Genomic DNA, 19,778 nt, shown 5'->3' on the forward strand with positions numbered 1-19,778 from the left:
AGAGGCCAAATGGCAGGGCCTGAAACTGGTAGTGACAGTCCTGCAGTGCAAACCTTAGATATGCCTGATGAGGTGGCCAAATCGGAATATGAAGGTACGCATCCTTGATGTCGAGAGACACCAGGAATTTCCCCCCTCCTCCAGACCTGAGATCACCACTCTGAGACTCCATCTTGAATTTGAACACCCGTAAGTATGGGATCAGTGACTTGAAGTTTAAAATGGGCCTTACCGAACCGTCCGGTTTCGGTACTACAAACTGGTTGGAGTAATAACCCTTGTTTCGTAGGTGTAGTGAAACTGGAACAAAGACCTGAGTTTGTACCAGTTTTTGAATTGCTGCCTGCAAAGTCAAACCTGCTTCTGGAGAAGCTGGTAAACCAGATTTGAAGAATCTGGGAGGTGGGTGTTCCTGAAACTCCAGTCTGTATCCCTGTGCGATAAAATCTTTGACCCAGGGATCGTGGCATGATGTCGCCAATATGTGACTAAAATAACGTAACCGGGCTCCCACCTGCCTGTCTTCTAGGCAGTGCAGTCCACCGTCATGCTGAAGGCTTTGAGGAAGCAGTTCTGGGGCAACATCGGGTTTGTTTGGTTTACTTTTACCGCCTCTGAAGGTTGTAGAAGAACCCTTCGATTTTCCTTTAAATTTTGCTGTCCGAAAGGACTGCAGAGTTGGAGCAGAGTAGGTTTTCCTAGCTGGGGTTGCAGCGGAAGGAAGGTATGTAGACTTACCCGCCGTAGCTTTGGATATCCACGTATCCAGTTCATCTCCAAACAGAGCATCACCCGTGAACGGTAGGCTTTCCATGCCTTTCCTAGAATCCGCATCCACAGTCCACTGGCGTAGCCACAAGCCTCTGTGTGCTGACACTACCATGGCAGTGGTGCATGCGTTGAGCAAACCAATTTCCTTTAAGGCCTCCTCCTTAAAGTTAGCAGAATCCTGAATATGCTGTAGGAGTAAAATAATCTCCCACCTGGGTAAGGAATCTAAGCCGTCAATTAGGTTACCTGACCTTACTAAAATAAGATTCCTCTTCCACCTCCGCAGCCTTGTCAGGAATGTGCAGGACATTTCTGATGGCCTCTATAAGGGCCTGTATTCCCTATGAGAGGGCAGCATCCCTGACACTCTCATCCACTTCACCCTCCTCCGACTCTGATGTATCCGGATCAGTATCATCCTGCATGATCTGGGCCAGAGTACGCTTTTGTGGGCAAATGGCGAGGGATGAGACACAGGGATGGGAGCTGAATCTCTATTCATCAGGTCATCCATAGACTGGCCTAAGAATTGTCTCCTTTCCATTATTAGATATTTTTGTAGAAATATTAGATGTCATCCCTTTAATGGAAGCTAACCATGGGGGTTCTACCCCACTGGCCTGAGAGTGAGCACTATTCTGAGTACAGGGTAGTGAGTTCCTAGGAGAGGAAAGACACACTGCTGTGCATGAAACGCAGTTCCTGGACATGGTTGTGAAGGGACACACACACACACACACACACACACACACACACACACACACACACACACACACACACACACACACACACACTCACTCACTCACTCACTCACTCACTCAGGGAGACACAGAAGCCTGAGCCAGCCACACAGCGACCCTTTAACATAAGCAAAACTCAACTGGGTCGCCATAACTAAGCACCTTAATAGGGCTTAGTATCCTAACACTGCTCCCCTCCCTCACTAAGACCCCTTGGTCCCGCTGAGGAGACGTGGAGTCGTTGTGGAGGAGCTGCGTTTCTCTGTAGATCCGGTCAGTCTCAGCTGCAAAGGGAAAATGGCACTGGTGAGCTGCTGGATCCGCTCAGCGTGAAGCCCTGCCCCCTTAATGGCGCGCGGCTTCCCGCACTTTTATTATACTGGCCTGAGGTATAATTTGTATAACAAAGGGTTAAAACCCCTGATATGATGTGTTAGCCAGTGTGGGTATCAACGGTGACTCAGCGCGCCCCTCATCAGCGTGCCACACAACACTGCTTGTCATGTGAGTCCCCTGGAGCACAGCCTGTACACAGAGCTGCACTCCTACCCTTGTGCTGCCATTCCCGCTGGCGACCCGCTAACTGGGACGCCGGCGCTGTACTCACCACACTTCTGGCTCTGTTAGGGGGTGGCGGTGTGCTGCGGGAGGGTACGCTGCGCCGTGGTGTGGCTTGCTAATGGCTTCCTCAGGAGCTGTGTTCTGTCAGCAGAGAAATGGGACCATTAACTCTCCAGGAAGTTGGGCCGTGCTACCCCCTAAGTCCCACAAAGCAGACAGGCTGTTGCCAAACAGCGCTGTCTGAACATAAACAGAAAAAATAAATGTAGAAAACTCTTCAGGAGCTCTCCAAGGCATGACCGGCTCCTCCGGGCATATTTTCTAAACAGAGTCTGGTAGGAGGGGCATAGAGGGAGGAGCCAGTGCACACTATTGATTTCTTAAAGTGCCCAGGGCTCCTAGTGGACCTGTCTATACCCCATGGTACTAATGTGTACCCCAGTATCCTCTAGGACGTAAGAGAAATTATATAAATGAGAGTGCAAGTTACAAATATAGAAACCTTTTTTCTCTAACGTCCTAGTGGATGCTGGGAACTCCGTAAGGACCATGGGGAATAGCGGGCTCCGAAGGAGGCTGGGCACTCTAGAAAGATTTATGACTACCTGGTGTGCACTGGCTCCTCCCACTATGACCCTCCTCCAAGCCTCAGTTAGATCTTGTGCCCGGCCGAGGTTGGATGCACACTAGGGGCTCTCCTGAGCCCTTAGAAAGAAAGTATAGATTTAGGTTTTTTATTTTCAGTGAGACCTGCTGGCAACAGGCTCACTGCAGCGAGGGACTAAGGGGAGAAGAAGCGAACTCGCCTGCTTGCAGCCGGATTGGGCTTCTTAGGCTACTGGACACCATTAGCTCCAGAGGGATCGACCGCAGGCCCAGTCCTTGGTGTTCGGTCCCGGAGCCGCGCCGCCGTCCCCCTTACAGAGCCAGAAGCAAGAAGAGGTCCGGAAAAACGGCGGCAGAAGACATCAGTCTTCACCAAGGTAGCGCACAGCACTGCAGCTGTGCGCCATTGCTCCTCATGCACACCACACACTCCGGTCACTGATGGGTGCAGGGCGCCGGGGGGGGGCGCCCTGAGCAGCAATATAAACACCTTGGCTGGCAAAAATACATCACATATAACCCCCAGGGCTATATGGATGTATATTAACCCCTGCCAGATTCCATAAAAATGCGGGAGAAAAGTCCGCGAAAAAGGGGCAGAGCCTATCTCCTCAGCACACTGGCACCATTTTTCCCCCACAGCTCCGTTGGAGGGAAGCTCCCTGGCTCTCCCCTGCAGTCTACACTACAGAACAGGGTTAAAACAGAGAGGGGGGGCACTAAATTTAGGCGCAGTATAAATTATATAAAAGCAGCTATAGGGGACATAACTCAGTTAGTCCCTGCATTATATAGCGCTCTGGTGTGTGCTGGCATACTCTCACTCTGTCCCCCCAAAGGGCTTTTGTGGGTCCTGTCCTCATTGGAGCATTCCTTGTGTGTGTGCGGTGTGTCGGTACGGCTGTGTCGACATGTTTGATGAGGAGACTTATGTGGAGGCGGAGCAGATGCCGATAAATGAGATGTCGCCCCTGTGGGCCGACACCAGAGTGGATGGATAGGTGGAAGGTATTAACCGACAGTGTCAACTCCTTACATAAAAGGCTGGATGACGTAACAGCTATGGGACAGCCGGCTTCTCAGCCCGCGCCTGCCCAGACGTCTCAAAGGCCATCAACGCTCCCTCAGATGGCAGACACAGATGTCGACACGGAGTCTGACTCCAGTGTCGACGAGGTTGAGACATATACACAATCCACTAGGAACATCCGTTACATGATCCCGGCAATATAAAATGTGTTACACATTTCTGACATTAACCCAAGTACCACTAAAAACAAAGGGTTTTATGTGTGGGGAGAAAAAGCAGGCAGTGTTTTGTTCCCCCATCAAATGAGTGAATGAAGTGTGAAAAAGCGTGGGTTTCCCCGATAAGAAACTGGTAATTTCTAACAAGTTACTGATGGCGTACCCTTTCCCGCCAGAGGATAAGTTACGCTGGGAGATATCCCCTAGGGTGGATAAGGCGCTCACACGTTTGTCAAGGTGGCACTGCCGTCTTAGGATACGGCCACTTTGAAGGTACCTGCTGATAAATAGCAGGAGGCTATCCTGAAGTCTGTAATTACACACTCAGGTACTAGACTGAGACCTGCAGACTGCTGCAGCGTGGTCTGTACCCCTTTCAAACAGGGATACTATTTTGCGAACATAAGACGTCGTCTTATATATGAGGGATGCACAGAGGAATATTTTGCCGGCTGGCATCCTGAATTATTGCAATGTCCATTCTGTCAGGAGGGTATTGGAGACCCGACACTGGACAGGTGATGCTGACTTTAAAAGGCACATAGAGCCTTATAAGGGTGAGGAATTGGTTGGGGATGGTCTCTGGGACCTCGTATCCACAGCAACAGCTGGGATGAAAATATTTTACCTCAGGTTTCCTCACAGCCTAAGAAACGCACTGTATTATCAGGTACAGTCCTTTCGGCTTCAAAAAAGCAGGCGGGTCAAACGAGGGAAGAGGGAAAAAGCTGCACCTGCAGCCAGTCCCCAGAATCAAAATTCTTCCCCTGCTTCCTCTGAGTCCACCGCATGACGCGGGGGCTCCACAGGCGTAGCCAGGTACGGTGGGGGGCCGCCTCAAAAATTTCAGCGATCAGTGGGCTCGCTCACAGGTGGATCCCTGGATCCTTCAAGTAGTATCTCAGGGGTACAAGCTGGAAGTCGAGGCGTCTCCCCCCCCGCCGTTTACTCAAATCTGCCTTGCCGACAACTCCCTCAGGCAGGGAGGCTGTGCTAGAGGCAATTCACAAGCTGTATTCCCAGCAGGTGATAGTCAAGGTGCCCCTACTTCAACAAGGACGGGGTTACTATTCCACACTGTTTGTGGTACCGAAACCAGCCGGTTCGGTGAGACCCATTTTAAAATGGAAATCCTTGAACACTTACATAACAAAGTTCAAGATGGAATCGCTCAGGGCGGTTATTGCAAGCCTGGACGAGGGGGATTACATGGTATCCCTGGACATCAAGGATGCTTACCTGCATGTCCCTATTTACCTTCCTCACCAGGAGTACCTCAGATTGTGGTACAGGATTGCCATTACCAATTCCAGACACTACCGTTTGGACTGTCCACGGCACCGAGGGTGTTTACCAAGGTAATGGCAGAAATGATGATACTCCTTCAAAAAAAAAGGGAGTTTTTTATTTATCCCATACTTGGATGATCTCCTTATAAAGGCAAGGTCCAGGGAGCAGTTACTGGTCGGAGTAGCACTATCTCAGGAGGTGCTACAACAGCATGGCTGGATTCTGAACATTCCAAAGTCACAGCTGGTTCCTTCTACTCGCTTACTGTTCCTGGGGATGATTTTGGACACAGAACAGAAAAAAGTGTTTCTCCCGCAGGAGAAAGCCAAGGAGCTGTCATCTCTAGTCAGAGACCTCCTAAAACCAAAAAGGGTATCGGTGCATCGTTGCACACGAGTCCTGGGAAAAATGGCGGCTTCATACGAAGCAATTCCATTCGGCAGGTTCCATGCGAGGACCTTCCCGTGAGACCTCTTAGATAAATGGTCGGGATCGCATCTTCAAATGCATCAAATGATAACCCTGTCTCCAAGGACCAGGGTGTCTCTACTGTGGTGGATGCAGGGTGCTCATCTTCTAGAGGGCCGCAGTTTCGGCATACAGGACTGGGTCCTGGTGACCACGGATGCCAGCCTTCAAGGCTGGGGAGCAGTCACACAGGGAAGAAACTTCCAGGGCCTATGGTCAAGTCAGGAGACTTCCCTACATATAAATTCTGGAACTGAGGGCCATTTACAATGCCCTAAGTCAGGCAAGACCCCTGCTTCAAAACCAGCCGGTACTGATACAGTCAGACAACATCACGGCAGTCGCCCATGTGACCCGACAGGGCGGCACAAGAAGCAGGATGGCAATGGCAGAAGCCACAAGGATTCTCCGATGGGCGGAAAATCACGTACTAGCACTGTCAGCAGTGTTCATTCCGGGAGTGGACAACTGGGAAGCAGACTTCCTCAGCAGACACGACCTACACCCGGGAGAGTGGGGACTTCATCCAGAAGTCTTCCTGCTGTTGGTAAACCGTTGGGAAAGGCCACAGGTGGACATGATGGCGTCCCGCCTCAACAAAAAGCTAAAGAGATATTGCGCCAGGTCAAGGGACCCTCAGGCGATAGCTGTGGACGCTCTAGTGACACCGTGGGTGTACCAGTCGGTTTATGTGTTCCCTACTCTGCCTCTCATACCAAAGGTACTGAGAATAATAAGATGGCGAGGAGTAAGAACGATACTCGTGGTTCCGGATTGGCCAAGAAGGGCTTGGTACCCGGAACTTCAGGAAATGATATCAGAGGACCCATGGCCTCTGCCGCTCAGACAGGACCTGCTTCAGCAGGGGCCCTGTCTGTTCCAAGACTTACCGCGGCTGCGTTTGACGGCATGGCGATTGAGCGCCGGATCCTGAAGGAAAAGGGTATTCCGGAAGAAGTCATTCCTGCGCTTATTAAAGCCAGGAAAGATGTTACGGCAAAGCATTATCACCGCATGTGGCGGAAATATGTTGCATGGTGCGAGGCCAAAAAGGCCCCAACAGAGGAATTTCCACTAGGTCGATTTCTACATTTCCTGCAAGCAGGAGTGAATATGGGCCTAAGTCTAGGCTCCATTAAAGTACAGATCTCGGCTCTGTCGATTTTCTTTCAAAAAGAATTAGCTTCAGTACCTGAAGTTCAGGCATTGTGAAAGGAGTGCTGCATATTCAGCCCCCGTTTGTGCCCCCTGTGGCACCTTGGGATCTCAACGTGGTGTTGAGTTTTCTTAAAATCACATTGGTTTGAGCCACTAAAAACCGTGGATCTAAAATATCTCACGTGGAAAGTGGTCATGTTATTGGCCTTGGCTTCAGCCAGGCGAGTGTCAGAATTGGCGGCTTTATCATGTAAAAGCCCTTATCTGATTTTCCATATGGATAGGGCAGAATTGAGGACTCGTCCCCAATTTCTTCCTAAGGTGGTGTCAGCGTTTCACCTGAACCAGCCTATTGTGGTGCCGGCGGCTACTAGTGAATTGGAGGACTCCAAGTTGCTAGACGTTGTCAGGGCCCTGAAAATATATGTTTCCAGGACGGCTGGAGTCAGAAACTCTGACTCGCTGTTTATCCTGTATGCACCCAACAAGCTGGGTGCTCCTGCTTCTAAGCAGTCTATTGCTCGCTGGATTTTAGTACAATTCAGCTTGCACATTCTGTGGCAGGCATACCACAGCCAAAATCTGTAAATGCCCATTCCACAAGGAAGGTGGGCTCATCTTGGGCGGCTGCCCGAGGGGTCTCGGCTTTACAACTTTGCCGAGCAGCTACTTGGTCAGGGGCAAACACGTTTGAAAAATTCTACGAATTTGATACCCTGGCTGAGGAGGACCTGGAGTTCTCTCATTCGGTGCTACAGAGTCATCCGCACTCTCCCGCCCGTTTGGGAGCTTTGGTATAATCCCCATGGTCCTTACGGAGTTCCCAGCATCCACTAGGACGTTAGAGAAAATAAGAATTTACTCACCGGTAATTCTATTTCTCGTAGTCCGTAGTGGATGCTGGGCGCCCATCCCAAGTGCGGATTGTCTGCAATACTTGTAAATAGTTATTGTTAACTAAAGGGTTATTGTTGAGCCATCTGTTGAGAGGCTCAGTTGTTTTCATACTGTCAAACTGGATATAGTATCACGAGTTGTACGGTGTGATTGGTGTGGCTGGTAAGAGTCTTACCCGGGATTCTAAATCCTTCCTTATTATGTCTGCTCGTCCGGGCACAGTGTCCTAACTGAGGCTTGGAGGAGGGTCATAGTGGGAGGAGCCAGTGCACACCAGGTAGTCATAAATCTTTCTAGAGTGCCCAGCCTCCTTCGGAGCCCGCTATTCCCCATGGTCCTTACGGAGTTCCCAGCATCCACTACGGACTACGAGAAATAGAATTACCGGTGAGTAAATTCTTATTTAAGATTTCATTAATTGTGATACTTACATATACAGTGTATACTCATTTATGTAATATATTGTGTTCCTTAAATTATGTGAAAGTTCCGTTTCATTAGCAGAATTGTATGCTATATGTTCAAATAAAATATAAACTGTAGGCATTGCACTTATTAGATGGCTTTTTTTTCATGTAAGCAGAAAATGTATATAAATGATTGTACTTATAAATAGGCAGAAAAGCATGAAACCGGACTTGAATACTGTTAAGCGTAGTGGATATTGATACACTAGGGGAAATCAAAGTGCACTTGCATACACGAAATAGAATTACAAGCTTAATGACTTTTTTCATGTTGTTAACGCTCTTCCTAATTGCTTGTGTTAATCAGGTAATAAACCTGTATCAAATGACTCCGGAGATGTGGGAAGAGAGGATCACTGCTTGGTATGCAGAGCATCGCGGACGCACCAGGTACGACAGCAACCACTGAGCTGGATGCTTATATAGCTTTTTAAATGTGGACGCGTTGTGATAAGTACTCCTGGGAATGAGATTATTATCTTATATTCTTTTTCTTTAACAGAGATGAGGCTGAAATGGAGTACCTGAAAATAGCACAAGATACAGAAATGTATGGAGTGAATTACTTCCTCATAAGGGTGAGGAAATGAAAGGATGTGGTCAGAAGCAGATAGGCATATGATCTTTTATCTTAGATTGCTCGAATTTCATTTTGCTCTGATGCCTAAAATATACTAAATAACCTTTCAGATTGGCCCAATTCTCCCTATGCTGGTAATCATAAACGCCTGTAACTGACCAGCAATAATGATTTAAGATGTATTATAATAATGATTTTTTTTTGGATGTACTGGAGCAACCATAAAGCGCCGTAGAAAGCACATACACATGTACAATACAAACATAAGAGGACCTAAACAATACATGCTTGGCTGTCAATAACTACACATCTTTGCATATACCTACAGTTACTATAGCTTTAAAACTAGCGCTGGTATAACTTGTACACTTGTTGATGGGTGCAACAGACAGGTTCAGAACTAGTGACCGCAAAAACAATACAAAGGGAAGGAAATGATGGCATATGTAAGGAAAGAAATAGTACATGAGATAAGATGGCTCTGTATGTTTGCAATCTATAGAGGAGGGGCAGTTAAAGTGGAATGGTACAGGGGGCTTAGATAGCGTGGTGTGAGTTGGATAAAGAGCTGGCAGGTTTTGAAAAAGAAATGAGTTTTGAAGCTTTGGCGATAGTAGGAGAGTCTGATTAGCAGAGAGAGTTCCAGTCCTGTGGAGCAGCATGGGAGAAGTCCTGGAGGTGGTAGTTTGATAAGAATGTGGAGAGAGGGAGATGTTGTAGGTGAGGACAGGGTGAGCTTGAATTGCACTCTGTAGATGAAGCAATTCCAGTGTAGGGCCTGGTAAAGGAAGGCAGATAGGGTGGTCGGAGAGAGAAAGGAGTCAGACAACAGAGTTAAGGATGGACTGGAGTGGAACGAGATTGGAATAGGTAATGCCAAATGGGATGAGGTTGAAATCGGGGGCGGATTAAGAGAGGAGGGGCAGATTGCAGGCTCTGTGTGGGCCCCCTCCTCTCTGGCAGTGGCTGCAGTGCTGTAGATTCTGGCTTTGCGCCATTTTCCCGGCGATTCTGGAGGGGTAAGTATAATTATATTGGTGCAGGGGTGACCCTGGGGCCTGTTTGCGCTGCACACCATGCACTCATTATAGATATGCCAATGGCTGTAGTAGTCCAGCTGACAATCCCTAAGCCATCAATATGCTGCAAATGTGATCCATGTGTATTCTCACACTGTCCTTTTCCTCCATGATTTTGCGTATATAAGTTTATAACTTTGCCGCATGCCAACACTAGAAGTTAATATCAATTTCTCTGACGTCCTAGTGGATGCTGGGAACTCCGAAAGGACCATGGGGAATAGCGGCTCCGCAGGAGACTGGGCACAAAAGTAAAAGCTTTAGGACTAGCTGGTGTGCACTGGCTCCTCCCCCTATGACCCTCCTCCAAGCCTCAGTTAGATTTTTGTGCCCGAACGAGAAGGGTGCAATCTAGGTGGCTCTCCTGAGCTGCTTAGAGTAAAAGTTTAAATTTAGGTTTTTTATTTTCAGTGAGTCCTGCTGGCAACAGGCTCACTGCATCGAGGGACTAAGGGGAGAAGAAGCGAACTCACCTGCGTGCAGAGTGGATTGGGCTTCTTAGGCTACTGGACATTAGCTCCAGAGGGACGATCACAGGCCCAGCCATGGATGGGTCCCAGAGCCGCGCCGCCGTCCCCCTTACAGAGCCAGAAGAGCAGAAGAGGTCCGGAAAATCGGCGGCAGAAGACGTCCTGTCTTCAATAAGGTAGCGCACAGCACCGCAGCTGTGCGCCATTGCTCTCAGCACACTTCACACTCCGGTCACTGAGGGTGCAGGGCGCTGGGGGGGGGGCGCCCTGAGACGCAATAAAAATACCTTAGATGGCAAAAAATACATCACATATAGATCCTGGGCTATATGGATGCATTTAACCCCTGCCAGAATACATAGGAAAACGGGAGATAAGGCCGCCGATAAGGGGGCGGAGCCTATCTCCTCAGCACACTGGCGCCATTTTCCCTCACAGCTCCGTTGGAGGGAAGCACCCTGGCTCTCCCCTGCAGTCACTACACTACAGAAAGGGTTAAAAAAAGAGAGGGGGGCACTAATTACGCGCAGTATTGAAATTACAGCAGCTATAAGGGGAAAAACACTTATATAAGGTTATCCCTGTATATATATAGCGCTCTGGTGTGTGCTGGCAAACTCTCCCTCTGTCTCCCCAAAGGGCTAGTGGGGTCCTGTCCTCTATCAGAGCATTCCCTGTGTGTGTGCTGTGTGTCGGTACGTTGGTGTCGACATGTATGAGGAGAAAAATGATGTGGAGACGGAGCAGATTGCCTGTAATAGTGATGTCACCCCCTAGGGGGTCGACACCTGAGTGGATGAACTGTTGGAAGGAATTACGTGACAGTGTCAGCTCTGTATAAAAGACAGTGGTTGACATGAGACAGCCGGCTACTCAGCTTGTGCCTGTCCAGACGTCTCATAGGCCGTCAGGGGCTCTAAAGCGCCCGTTACCTCAGATGGCAGATATAGACGCCGACACGGATACTGACTCCAGTGTCGACGGTGAAGAGACAAATGTGACTTCCAGTAGGGCCACACGTTACATGATTGAGGCAATGAAAAATGTTTTGCACATTTCTGATAATACGAGTACCACCAAAAAGGGGTATTATGTTCGGTGAGAAAAAACTACCTGTAGTTTTCCTGAATCTGAGAAATTAAATGAGGTGTGTGATGATGCGTGGGTTTCCCCCGATAACAACTGATAATTTCTAAAATGTTATTGGCATTATATCCTTTCCCGCCAGAGGTTAGGGTGCGTTGGGAAACACCCCCTAGGGTGGATAAAGCGCTCACACGCTTGTAAGGGCTCTACCCTCTCCTGAGATGGCCGCCCTTAAGGATCCTGCTGATAGAAAGCAGGAGGGTATCCTAAAATGTATTTACACACATACTGGTGTTATACTGCGACCAGCAATCGCCTCATCCTGGATGTGCAGGGCTGGGTTGGCGTGGTCGGATTCCCTGACTGAAAATATTGATACCCTAGATAGGGACAGTATATTTTTGCCTATAGAGCATTTAAAAGATGCATTTCTATATATGCGTGATGCACAGCGGAATATTTGCCGACTGGCATCAAGTCTAAGTGCGTTGTCCATTTCTACCAGTAGAGGGTTATGGACACGACAGTGGTCAGGTGATGCGGATTTCAAACGGCATTTGGAAGTATTGCCTTATTAAGGGGAGGAGTTATTTGGGGTCGGTCTTTCAGACCTGGTGGCCACGGCAACAGCTGGGAAATCCACGTTTGTACCCCAGGTCGCCTCTCAACATGAGAAGACGCCGTATTATCAGGCGCAGTCTTTTCGTGGACAAGCGGGCAAAAGGTTCCTCATTTCTGCCCCGTGACAGAGGGAGAGGAAAAAGGCTGCAGAAATCAGCCAGTTCCCAGGAACAGAAACCCTCTCCCGCCTCTGCCAAGCCCTCAGTATGACGCTGGGGCTTTACAAGCAGAATCAGGCACGGTGGGGGGCCCGTCTCAATGAATTTCAGCGCGCAGTGGGCTCACTCGCAAGTAGACCCCTGGATCCTTCAGGTGATATCTCAGGGGTACAAATTGGAATTCGAGACGTCTCCCCCTCGCCGTTTCCTAAAGTCGGCTTTACCGATGTCTCTTTCTGACAGGGAGACAGTTTTGGAAGCCATTCACAAGCTGTATTCCTAGCAGGTGATAATCAAGGTACCCCTCCTGCAACAGGGAACGGGGTATTATTCCACACTGTTGTGGTACCGAAGCTGGACGGCTCGGTGAGACCGATTCTAAATCTAAAATCTTTGAACACTTACATACAGAGGTTCAAATTCAAGATTGAGTCACTCAGAGCAGTGATTGCGAACCTGGAAGAAGGGGACTACATGATGTCTCGGGACATCAAGGATGCTTACCTTCATGTCCAAATTTACCCTTCTCACCAAGGGTACCTCAGGTTTATGGTACAGAACTGTCACTATCAGTTCAGACGCTGCCGTATGGATGGTCCACGGCACCCCGGGTCTTTACCAAGGTAATGGCCGAAATGATGATATTCCTTCGAAGGAAGGGAATTTTAGTTATCCCTTACTTGGACGATTCCCTGATAAGGGTAAGATCCAGGGAACAGTTGGAGGTCGGTGTAGCACTATCTCAGGTAGTGTTGCGGCAGCACGATTGGCTTCTCAATATTCCAAAATCGCAGCTGGTTCCGACGACTCGTCTTCTGTTCCTAGGGATGATCCTGGACACAGTCCAGAAAAAGGTGTTTCTCCCGGAGGAGAAAGCCAGGGAGTTATCCGAGCTAGTCAGGAACCTCCTAAAACCGAGTCAAGTCTCAGTGCATCAATGCACAAGGGTTCTGGGTAAAATGGTGGCTTCCTACGAAGCAATCCCATTCGGCAGATTCCACACAAGAACTTTCCAGTGGGACCTGCTGGACAAATGGTCCGGGTCGCATCTTCAGATGCATCAGCGGATAACCCTGTCACCAAGAACAAGGGTGTCCCTCCTGTGGTGGTTGCAGAGTGCTCATCTTCTAGAGGGCCGCAGATTCGGCATTCAGGACTGGGTCCTGGTGACCACGGATGCCAGCCTGCGAGGCTGGGGAGCAGTCACACAGGGAAGGAATTTCCAGGGCTTATGGTCAAGCCTGGAGACATCACTTCACTTAAATATCCTGAAGCTAAGGGCCATTTACGATGCTCTAAGCTTAGCAAGACCTCTGCTTCAAGGTCAGCCGGTGTTGATCCAGTCGGACAACATCACGGCAGTCACCCACGTAAACAGACAGGGTGGCACAAGAAGCAGGAGGGCAATGGCAGAAGCTGCAAGGATTCTTCGCTGGGCGGAAAATCATGTGATAGCACTGTCAGCAATTCCGGGAGTGGACAACTGGGAAGCAGACTTCCTCAGCAGACACGACCTCCACCCGGGAGAGTGGGGACTTCACCCAGAAGTCTTCCACATGATTATAAACCGTTGGGAAAAACTCGACGGGTATTGCGCCAGGTCAAGGGACCCTCAGGCAATAGCTGTAGACGCTCTGGTAACACCGTGGGTGTACCAGTCAGTGTATGTGTTCCCTCATCTGCCTCTCATACCCAAGGTACTGAGATTGATAAGATGGAGAGGAGTAAGCACTATATTCGTGGCTCCGGATTGGCCAAGAAGGACTTGGTAACCGGAACTTAAAAAGATGCTCACGGAGGATCCGTGGCCTCTACCTCTAAGAAGGGACCTGCTTCAGCAAGGACCCTGTCTGTTCCAAGACTTACCGCGACTGCATTTGACGGCATGGCGGTTGAACGCCGGATCCTGAAGGAAAAAAGGCATTCCGGATGAGGTCATCCCTATCCTGATCAAAGCCAGGAAGGATGTAACCGCAAAACATTATCACCGCATTTGGCAAAAATATGTTGCGTGGTGCGAGGCCAGTAAGGCCCGACGGAGGAAATTCAACTGGGTCGATTCCTACATTTCCTGCAAACAGGAGTGTCTATGGGCCTGAAATTGGGGTCCATTAAGGTTCAAATTTCGGCCCTGTCAATTTTCTTCCAAAAAGAACTAGCTTCAGTCCCTGAAGTTCAGACGTTGTAAAAGGGGTACTGCATATACAGCCTCCTTTTGTGCCTCCAGTGGCACCTTGGGATCTCAATGTAGTTTTTGGGTTCCAAAAAGTCACATTGGTTTGAACCACTTAAATCTGTGGAGTTAAAATATCTCACATGGAAAGTGGTCATGCTGTTGGCCCTGGCCTGGGCCAGGCGCGTGTCAGAATTGGCGGCTTTATCCTGTAAAAGCCCTTATCTGATTTTCCATTCGGACAGGGCGGAATTGAGGACTCGTCCTCAGTTTCTCCCTAAGGTGGTTTCAGCGTTTCACCTGAACCAACCTATTGTGGTGCCTGCGGCTACTAGGGACTTGGAGGACTCCAAGTTGCTAGACGTTGTCGGGGCCCTGAAAATATATGTTTCCAGGACGGCTGGAGTCAGAAAATCTGACTCGCTGTTTGTCCTGTATGCACTCAACAAGCTGGGTGCTCCTGCTTCTAAGCAGACTATTGCTCGTTGGAATTGTAGTACAATTCAGCTTGCACATTCTGTGGCAGGCCTGCCACAGCCAAAAATCTGTAAATGCCCACTCCACAAGGAAGATGGGCTCATCTTGGGCGGCTGACCGAGGGGTCTCGGCTTTACAACTTTGCCGAGCAGCTACTTGGTCAGGAGCAAATACGTTTGTAAAATTCTACAAAATTGATACCCTGGCTGAGGAGGACCTGGAGTTCTCTCATTTGGTGCTGCAGAGTCATCCGCACTCTCCCGCCCGTTTGGGAGCTTTGGTATAATCCCCATGGTCCTTTCGGAGTTCCCAGCATCCACTAGGACGTCAGAGAAAATAAGAATTTACTTACCGATAATTCTATTTCTCATAGTCCGTAGTGGATGCTGGGCGCCCATCCCAAGTGCGGATTGTCTGCAATACTGGTACATAGTTACAAAAATCGGGTTATTATTGTTGTGAGCCATCTTTTCAGAGGCTCCTCTGTTATCATGCTGTTAACTGGGTTCAGATCACAGGTTGTACGGTGTGATTGGTGTGGCTGGTATGAGTCTTACCCGGGATTCAAAATCCTTCCTTATTGTGTACGCTCGTCCGGGCACAGTATCCTAACTGAGGCTTGGAGGAGGGTCATAGGGGGAGGAGCCAGTGCACACCAGCTAGTCCTAAAGCTTTTACTTTTGTGCCCAGTCTCCTGCGGAGCCGCTATTCCCCATGGTCCTTTCGGAGTTCCCAGCATCCACTACGGACTATGAGAAATAGAATTATCGGTAAGTAAATTCTTATTTTTTTCATTCTTCCTGTTCTCTATATAGTCTAGATTTTCTTCTGTTTCCAATTTTAGAACAAGAAAGGCACAGAATTGTTGCTTGGGGTGGATGCCCTGGGGCTCCATATTTATGACCCTGAAAACAGACTCACCCCTAAAACCTCCTTCCCTTGGAATGAAATCCGAAATATCTCTTACAGTGATAAAGAGGTGAGTCGCCCCTTCAGCGCTATGATCTTAGGTAGCTCTTGGAAATATTGCATGTTTATATCATTACCAGTTATTTATATAGCTTACACATATTCTGCAGCGCTTTACAGTGAATATTTGGCCATTCACATTAGTCCCTGCCCCAGTGGACCATACAGTCTATATTCCCTACCACGTGTACACGCACACACATTCACGCTAGGGTTAATATTGTTTGGAGCCGATTAACCTACCAGTGTATTTTTGGATTGGAAACCCATGCGAGCATGGGGAGAATATACAAACTCCACACAGGTAGGGCCATAGTGGGAATTGAACCCATGACCTCAGTCCTGTAAGGCAGTAATGCTAACCATTACACTGTCCATGCTGCATTATTTCATCATGATTTATGCTCCTTGTTTCCTAATTCTGTTTCCTACAGTGAGAGCAGAGGTGTATGTAATATATGTCCTATAGTGCCTACTCAATAGCTAGAAATAATATATTTTGCATATAGTATCTCAAATTCAAAATGTATTGTGTGGCTAATTTTAGATTAATTATTAGAATACATTTTATTTTTGTACTTTTATGTACTGTACATCCTTAAAATATAGAGACTATTGTAACTGACATACTAATACAAGGCCTGAAGCTCAGATGACTTTTGTGCATATGATTGGATTTGGAAAGCAAAAGGATCCCTTTTACATAATACTTTACTCTTTTTGCCAGTTTACCATCAAACCGCTTGATAAGAAGATTGACATCTTCAAATTTAATTCCTCCAAGCTCCGAGTCAACAAGCTGGTAGGCTCCTTGTTAAATACTTCATCTGCAACTTTTAAAGTATTTCCTCATGATTTAAAATGACTATCACTGTGATTTTCACCAAAACATTGTACTTGTATGTGAATTGTCACACATGATGGAGAATTCCTTTGGGGAATCTCAAAATCGTCAGCTGCTGCTTATTGTGTATTTCAATCCTACTTTGACATTTGCAAAGGAAAAATCAAGGCACAAATGGGGGACTGTAGGACCATTAAAAGGGGATGCTGGTGCTAATTACTCTTAGTAAGGTTTCTATAGGTTTGTAAGTAATATAGACATAGTTTAGTATGAATCCTCTAAAAAGTCTAATAAATAACGTGAATTATGTATATAACATTAAAAAAAGTTATAACATTATATTCACAATATTTCTTTAATATACTGTACGATCACGAGAATATCTGTAAAACACCATAATTCTTAAACTAAATTTGTAGGATCCTAAAACTGCTAATCATGATAGTTTGTTGGCACTCAGCTCCAGCAATGCTTGGCATATTATAATAGTTATACACCTGTGAAATATGGCAATCTGGTAGTGGATAGGAGTGGATCAAATAATATCTTTTCACAAAATATGGTGTATAATAAATGTTGCAAGTTCAGTTGCACCCTTTCATGGAATAAAGTAAGAAAGATTAAGTAACTGTGCACCAGGCACAAACCATGTTGCAGTGCAAGAGGTGCAAACGCATAATTTATGTTTCTCTGACGTCCTAGTGGATGCTGGGAACTCCGTAAGGACCATGGGGATTAGCGGCTCCGCAGGAGACTGGGCACAAAAGTAAAGCTTTAGGACTACCTGGTGTGCACTGGCTCCTCCCCGGCCGAGAAGGGTGCACACTAGGGGCTCTCCTGAGCTTCTTAGTGAAAGTTTAGTTTTAGGTTTTTTATTTTCAGTGAGACCTGCTGGCAACAGGCTCACTGCATCGAGGGACTAAGGGGAGAAGAAGCGAACTCACCTGCGTGCAGAGTGGATTGGGCTTCTTAGGCTACTGGACACCATTAGCTCCAGAGGGACCGAACACAGGCCCAGCCTCGGAGCTCGGTCCCAGAGCCGCGCCGCCGGCCCCCTTACAGAGCCAGAAGCGGTCCGGAAAAATCGGCGGCAGAAGACATCCTGTCTTCACCAAGGTAGCGCACAGCACTGCAGCTGTGCGCCATTGCTCCTCAGCACACTTCACACTTCGGTCACTGAGGGTGCAGGGCGCTAGGGGGGGGGCGCCCTGAGCAGCAATAAAAACACCTTGGCTGGCGAAAATACATCACATATAACCCCCAGGGCTATATGGATGAATTTTAACCCCTGCCAGATTCCACAGAAAAACGGGAGAAAAGGCCGCCGAGAAGGGGGCGGAGCCTATCTCCTCAGCACACTGGCGCCATTTTCTCTCACAGCTCCGTTGGAGGGAAGCTCCCTGGCTCTCCCCTGCAGTTACTACACTACAGAAAGGGGTTAAAAAGAGAGGGGGGCACTAATTAGGCGCAGTATAACAATACAGCAGCTATAAGGGGAAAAACACTTATATAAGGTTATCCCTGTATATATATATATATATATATATATATATATATATATAGCGCGCTCTGGTGTGTGCTGGCATACTCTCCCTCTGTCTCCCCAAAGGGCTAGTGGGGTCCTGTCCTCTATCAGAGCATTCCCTGTGTGTGTGCTGTGTGTCGGTACGTTGTGTCGACATGTATGAGGAGGAAAATGAGGTGGAGGCGGAGCAATTGCCTGTAACAGAGATGTCACCCCCTAGGGAGTCGACACCTGAGTGGATGAGCTTATGGATGGAATTATGTGACAGTGTCAGCTCTTTACAAAAGATTGATGACATGAGACAGCCGGCGACTCAGCCTGTGCCTGTCCAGGTGTCTCAAAAGCCATCTGGGGCTCTAAAACGCCCGTTACCGCAGATGGCAGATACAGACGCCGACACGGATACTGACTCCAGTGTCGACGATTAAGAGACGAATGTGACTTCCAGTAGGGCCACACGTTACATGATTGAGGCTATGGAAAATGTTTTTACACATTTCTGATAATACCAGTACCACTAAAAAGGGTATTAGGTTGGGTGAGAAAAAACTGCCTGTAGTTTTTCCTGCATCTGAGGAATTAAATGAAGTGTGTGATGATGCGTGGGTTTCCCCCGATAAAAACTGTTAATTCCTAAAAAGTTATTAGCATCATACCCTTTCCCGCCAGAGGATAGGGCACGTTGGGAAACACCCCTTAGGGTGAATAAAGCGCTCACACGCTTGTCTAAACAGGTGGCACTACCGTCCCCGGATACGGCCGCCCTTAAGGAACCTGCTGACAGAAAGCAGTAAAATATCCTAAAATGTATATACACTCACACGGGTGTGATACTGCGACCAGCAATCGCCTCAGCCTGGATGTGCAGTGCTGGGGTGGCTTGGTCGGATTCCCTGACTGACAATATTGATACCCTAGATAGGGACAGTATATTACTAACTATAGAGCATTTAAAAGATGCATTTCTATATATGCGTGATGCACAGAGGGATATTTGCCGACTGGCATCAAGAGTAAGTGCGCTGTCCATTTCTGCCAGAAGAGGGTCATGGACAAGACAGTGGTCAGGTGATGATGATTCCAAAAGGCATATGGAAGTATCGCCTTATAAAAGGGAGGAGTTATTTGGGGTAGGTCTAACAGACCTGGTAGCCACTGGAAACAGCCAATTCCCAGGAACAAAAGCCCTCTCCCGCCTCTGCAAAGTCCTCAGCATGACGCTGGGGCTTTACAAGCGGTCTCAGGCACGGTGGGGGCCCGTCTCAAGAAATTCGAGACGTCTCCCCCTCGCCGTTTCATAAAGTCTGCTTTACCGACGTCTCCCTCAGACAGGGAGACAGTATTGCAAGCCATTCACAGGCGGTATTCCCAGCAGGTGATAATCAAGGTACCCCTCCTGCAACAGGGAAAGGGGTACTATTCCACACTATTTGTGGTACCGAAGCCGGACGGCTCGGTTAGACCATTTTTAAATCTAAAATCCTTGAACACTTACATACAAAGGTTCAAATTCAAGATGGAGTCACTCAGAGCAGTGATTGCAAACCTGGAAGAAGGGGACTATATGGTCTCTCTGGACATCAAAGATGC

At 48.0% G+C, this 19,778-nt stretch overlaps 1 protein-coding gene across 2 annotated transcripts in view; it reads left to right on the forward strand.

Moving 5' to 3' along the window:
* Positions 1–19,778, forward strand: part of NF2 (NF2, moesin-ezrin-radixin like (MERLIN) tumor suppressor) — a 173,006-nt gene that overhangs the window by 51,865 nt on the left and 101,363 nt on the right. For both annotated transcript variants that reach the window (XM_063913354.1, XM_063913353.1), the window contains exons 7-10: positions 8,514–8,596; positions 8,709–8,784; positions 15,695–15,829; positions 16,547–16,621. In XM_063913354.1, coding sequence (XP_063769424.1) covers positions 8,514–8,596; positions 8,709–8,784; positions 15,695–15,829; positions 16,547–16,621 — 369 coding nt within the window. The remainder of the gene's footprint in view (positions 1–8,513; positions 8,597–8,708; positions 8,785–15,694; positions 15,830–16,546; positions 16,622–19,778) is intronic.

This window comes from Pseudophryne corroboree, chromosome 1, assembly GCF_028390025.1.
Source record: "Pseudophryne corroboree isolate aPseCor3 chromosome 1, aPseCor3.hap2, whole genome shotgun sequence".
NCBI classification, from domain to species: domain Eukaryota; kingdom Metazoa; phylum Chordata; class Amphibia; order Anura; family Myobatrachidae; genus Pseudophryne; species Pseudophryne corroboree.